The 4,700-nt window shown below is 39.3% G+C and overlaps 1 protein-coding gene across 1 annotated transcript; it reads right to left on the bottom strand.

Moving 5' to 3' along the window:
* Positions 1 to 294: 294 nt before the first annotated feature.
* LOC120431496 (fatty acid hydroxylase domain-containing protein 2-like) lies at positions 295 to 1,825 on the bottom strand. The gene is made up of 3 exons (XM_039596601.2): positions 1,444 to 1,825; positions 622 to 1,255; positions 295 to 559 (listed from the first exon to the last, which is right to left on the bottom strand). The coding sequence occupies exons 1-3, from the start codon at positions 1,550 to 1,552 to the stop codon at positions 418 to 420; spliced, it is 885 nt and encodes a 294-aa protein (XP_039452535.1). The 5' UTR covers positions 1,553 to 1,825; the 3' UTR covers positions 295 to 417.
* Positions 1,826 to 4,700: the final 2,875 nt, after the last annotated feature.

Genomic DNA, 4,700 nt, shown 5'->3' with positions numbered 1-4,700 from the left:
GCAGTTATTTTTCCATAACAACAAATGTTATTCCAAAGTTGTTTTGGCTTTCAACCAATATCAGACCAATAACAAATTTTGTTATGACCAATAACAAAACTGTTATTAAACCCTTATGCAAAAATGGATTTTGCGAGAATTTTCCATAACACCTTTGTTATTTTAACAGTATTTATTATTGAAATGGCATGAATCTTGTTATTACCGTCTGCCCGGGAAGCCATAGAGTCGGTTAGGTTCACGGTTCGAGGAGAATTGATCAAAAGTGCTCATAACATTTGCATGTAATATTTTAACTATGTCCTTACACCTAATTGCTTTATTTATAACTTTTTATAACATTTGAGATATTCCTTCGACAAGACTTACGAACTAAGGAAAGTTGTACCACGTTATTTTCTTAGGCTTAAGTAGTTTTTATCGATCTTTTTGCTCTTTGGAATCTGGCTCTTGCGTAAATTTGACCGATTTTTTATCACTTCGTATTTTTTGGAGATATTTCTTGTTGGTTCCATGCAAGGAATCGCACCAACCGAACACTCCGAAGTTTTCGTTGAATCTGAAATGAATACAGTTTGTGATGGTAAATGCACAAAAGGATAGAAATCAAGCTTAACTCACTTTTCATGGTGATAGTCGTGCTGTCTCGAGTAGAGGAAAAACGGAACATGATAGCCGGAATGGTCCACAACGGTGTCCACCACGACATACAGAAACCAAACAGCAATAGTCACCGGATGACTCTTGCAGATGGCCGGTCCGATGAAGATCGGGATCTGATCGCTCAGGATAAACTCCAACGGATGGCAGTACATGACGGACCATGCCACCGGCGAGGACCACTCGTGGTGGACCTTGTGGATGTACTTGTACCAGAATCCGGCATGCAGAAAGCGATGGCTGTAGTAGAAGCCCATTTCCCAGGTCACGACACAGATCGCAAAGTCCCGCAGGAACACGTCGATCGTGGGCAGCTGCCGAATGTCGGGCATTTCGAGGGTCATCTTGCGCACGTAATAGGTCAGATAGGCGAACGGAACTCCGTACACGAACTGGTTGAGGGCCACTCGTGTCACTAGGCGCTTTAGCTTGGCCCACTCGGGAGGTTCGTTGGTGCCGGGTTGGTTCTTGTACTTTCGCATGAAGGCAGGCCACCCGGTTAGGTCCATAAGAAGGAAGATGGCACCGATGAGCCAGAACCAGCCGTATGTCCAGATTGTGAGGCCCCAGACGTACACGTGGTCCGGGTTGTCACCTGGGGATGAGATTTGTCATCAAGAATATTAACAGTTTCTATAGCAGTAGAACTTTTTTTGACTTGATAAAATTTGAGTATGGATGGTTTAATATAAGGAATACGTTCTTCCCAGTTGACGGTAGAAATTTTGTGAACTCCTAACATTGTTTCAATGCAAACCCCAACTAGGTTTAGAAATCACTCACCAACTACATCGAGAAAAGCATTCCACTTTTCGTGCAAGTACGATGAACTGGAACTTTCGTTCCAGTTTTGAGCAACCTCGAAGGTTGCATTTTCAAATGCACTCTGCATGCTTTCAACTGCTGAAATTGATTTTCACCCAATTTTCCACTTGCACAATTTCCCACCAAGTTGAAGATCAGTCTTCAAACACGTACATCACCGCTGAATCCTCGCCAAGTACTAAAGTTCTGGCATGTTCTTGATCGGCAGCTCTCGGTTTCCGAAATTGCGATTAATTGTCTATATTTTTGAATCAAGGATGTGGAAGGGGTCAGTCGAAGGGGGGTATGTGCGCAAATCCCCGGCAGAAAGTGCGTTGTTTTCCGGTGCCGCGATCAACCTGCATCGGTCAAAACAATACGTGTTCAAAATTTAGAGGAGAAGACGCAAAAGAAGATGATGAGCAAATCTCTGGAAAACTAAAAAAACGCTCGCTTTTAAAATTTAAACTACACCCACAGCAAGCGGTTAAGAGCAAAATGGCCTCGATTTCGTTTGAGAGGCATATGGCGACGATCTACGTAAACCAACTAAACTAAACATAAAGATCACAAATTGATCACAAAATCGAATTCAGTTGTTGACATTATTATTTTTTTTTACGGGTGATGCACTTGAGAGTAAAATGCTCTCGATCGTTTCGTGCTTTATTCTCTCAGTCGTTTCCATTTTTCCTCTCGGTTGGTTATAGTACATTTCTGGATTTTGCATAATTAAGTGCTTTTTCACAAAATTTCTGAAAAAAAAGAACTTTCCAGAGACCACCTGCTGCTGACCCCCACTTTCGGCTACAGGTTAATTCTGCAGCAGAACTGATCTTCGCCGGTTACGACCTTCTGTACTGAAACGCCAAGAGAAAACGCACGTACGTAACAAGTTTAAAGAGGCTGCTGCTGCTTTGTTGAGGATGGGAAGCAGTTGGAATGGAAAATTGTGGAAACCGGGCCGGGTAAAGCTGCCAAATCGTACCATTTGCTTAATTGATTAAGAGGCTCGAAATCTATAAATACTGCGGCTCGGCGTCATCGAATACGCTCGGAACTCGGAGAGCTATTTTGAGATAATAAGCACTTGTTTTTACCGGAAAGCGAAATCATCGTCATTATTGAGAAAAAAATAGAGGTTTTTGAAACTTTAGTGAAGTAGATCAGCTTAAAACAAAAAGTCATGCAGAAATTGAACTTGTTGAGATCGATATTGATTTGTTCTAGAAGCAAGTTTGCTGCGCCTAAACAATTTAGTCTTTTCGTTGACATTAATGCAATCCTGTATATAGCAATTGTAATTATGTATATAGCAATTGTAATTGTTATTATACACAGTAAAGAAGTCATGGTATAGTCATCCCTCAACCTTCCAAAATTACACCTTCCAAATTTCCATTATTTTTTAGTGTGTAGCTAACCGATAATTGAACATAATAATTCGCTTTTACCTTCCTGTGAAAGCTTTTCGATTGATGTAATTTTTTCCGTTTTATATCAAGTTTTCAAAGAAAAACATTGACCCTTGTAGTACATACAGTGAGTCGAATATTTGTCCGTACCCCCCCGTACGGAAAATGTTTGTGATATAAAAGTACATGAAATTCGACTTAAGTACCATGTTTTACACACTCAGTTTTTTATGCCGAACTTCGGCAGAATTCTGCCGAAAACAGAACAACTGAGCGCTCGGCAGAGAGTTCGGCAGAAAATTCAACTGCCGAAGTCTCGGCAAAAATAATTTTGACGGCCAGCTTTTTTGTGCCGAAAATCTCGGCATCCCTGAAACGAATTCAACCGAAAATCTCGGCATTTATCATAATAAAACCAAATCGAGATTCTCGCAATTAATTTAAAGCTGTAAAACAATATGCATGCATGCTTTTTATTTTTATTGCTCTTTTTATGTATAATCTAATACAATCTGAACCAGAATGAATCCTATACTTCTACCAAGCGCCATCGTCATGCATTTCCTTGGTAAAAGCTGCAAATGAAAGACCCATTAGATATTATTTTCCCTAACAGATGTTATTAAAAATGTTTACCTTTCAAGTAGAAATCCAAGCAGAAATCCTGTAGAAATTCAAGTATAAATCCCGATTTATCCAAAGCTCCGGAACTTAGTTCAGTGAGCACTACTCATATCGAAAACAAATATGGCTACCTCAACATCTAACCGAACAGCTCGGCACTTTCTAGCGAATTTGACAGTTGAATTGCCGAACTCGGTAGATTTTGGACATGCCGAGATTTTCGTTAAATTTAACTGACGAACTTCGGCATTTTGCTTAGATCTGCCGAACTATCGGTTGAATTTAACCGAGAATTTTGGGACAATGAATTTTCTGCCAAGATTTCGGAAGAATATCACCTTGCCGAGCACGTTCGGCAGATATTTCTGCCGAAGTCGAAAATTCATTCTGAGTGTGTATACATCAATCGACGGCAGAATGTCCTCTTTAAGACACTGTCATTGGATTTGCAAAAAACGTATTCTAAAAAATACAAAAATAGTTTACTGAAAAAAGTAAAAAAAATAGGTCAAATAATTGTCCGTACCCCTAAGAAAAGTACAAAATCTGATCGATTTAAGGGAGTTCATTTATGAAATGTTGTTTCTGTGTCAAACACTAGTACCTCTAGCCAGTTTGTGACAACTTTGAACTTCTGATAACTTTGTTTAGTTAGTTTATATTAAAAATTGGTTTAAATTTAGTTTTTTAAGTAAAACTTATCAAAAAATTAGTTTATAAACTCACAGAAGTATTCTCAAACCGTTTTTTTAATTCGGCAAAATGTCCCACACCCGTTCAGAACAATACCGTTAAACAATCCGGATTGTCCCGGAACCGGTTTAACCCCTCGGGGGGAAATTTTGTGGTGGTCAGATAGAGGACAAAAAACCCACCTCTTGCAATTTGAAGAATCCAATTTCGTCCACTACAGCCCGATTACGAGTCCCTAGTCTGAAATTTGAAATTTTCACTTTTCGTGCTGAGAATTTCTGTACCGTCCTGGGTCAGAATGTTTTGCTTGAACAAATATTTGACTCACTGTATTTTCTTCAAAATAATCACTTCACACACTGAAACCAATGAAGCTTAAGCTTAGTAATGTTTTATGAATGGTCTGATAACTTTTTTTGTGAAAATATCTGTTTAATTCAGGTGTTTCACAATTGTGGGAGGCACAATAACATCCCACAATTATGGAACAGGAATTTGGAGGCA

This window comes from Culex pipiens, chromosome 3 (genome assembly GCF_016801865.2).
Source record: "Culex pipiens pallens isolate TS chromosome 3, TS_CPP_V2, whole genome shotgun sequence".
In the NCBI taxonomy this organism is placed as follows: domain Eukaryota; kingdom Metazoa; phylum Arthropoda; class Insecta; order Diptera; family Culicidae; genus Culex; species Culex pipiens.
This window is presented reverse-complemented; position numbering and strand designations above follow the sequence as displayed.

Bases quoted from the DNA above. Each gene is read 5' to 3' on its own strand.
- LOC120431496 (XM_039596601.2), bottom strand. From the start codon at position 1,552: ATGCAGAGTGCATTTGAAAATGCAACCTTCGAGGTTGCTCAAAACTGG. The intron at 1,256-1,443 runs GTGAGTGATTTC...TCTCATCCCCAG, and splicing joins TGCTTTTCTCGATGTAGTTG to GTGACAACCCGGACCACGTG. The intron at 560-621 runs GTGAGTTAAGCT...TATTCATTTCAG, and splicing joins CACGACTATCACCATGAAAA to ATTCAACGAAAACTTCGGAG.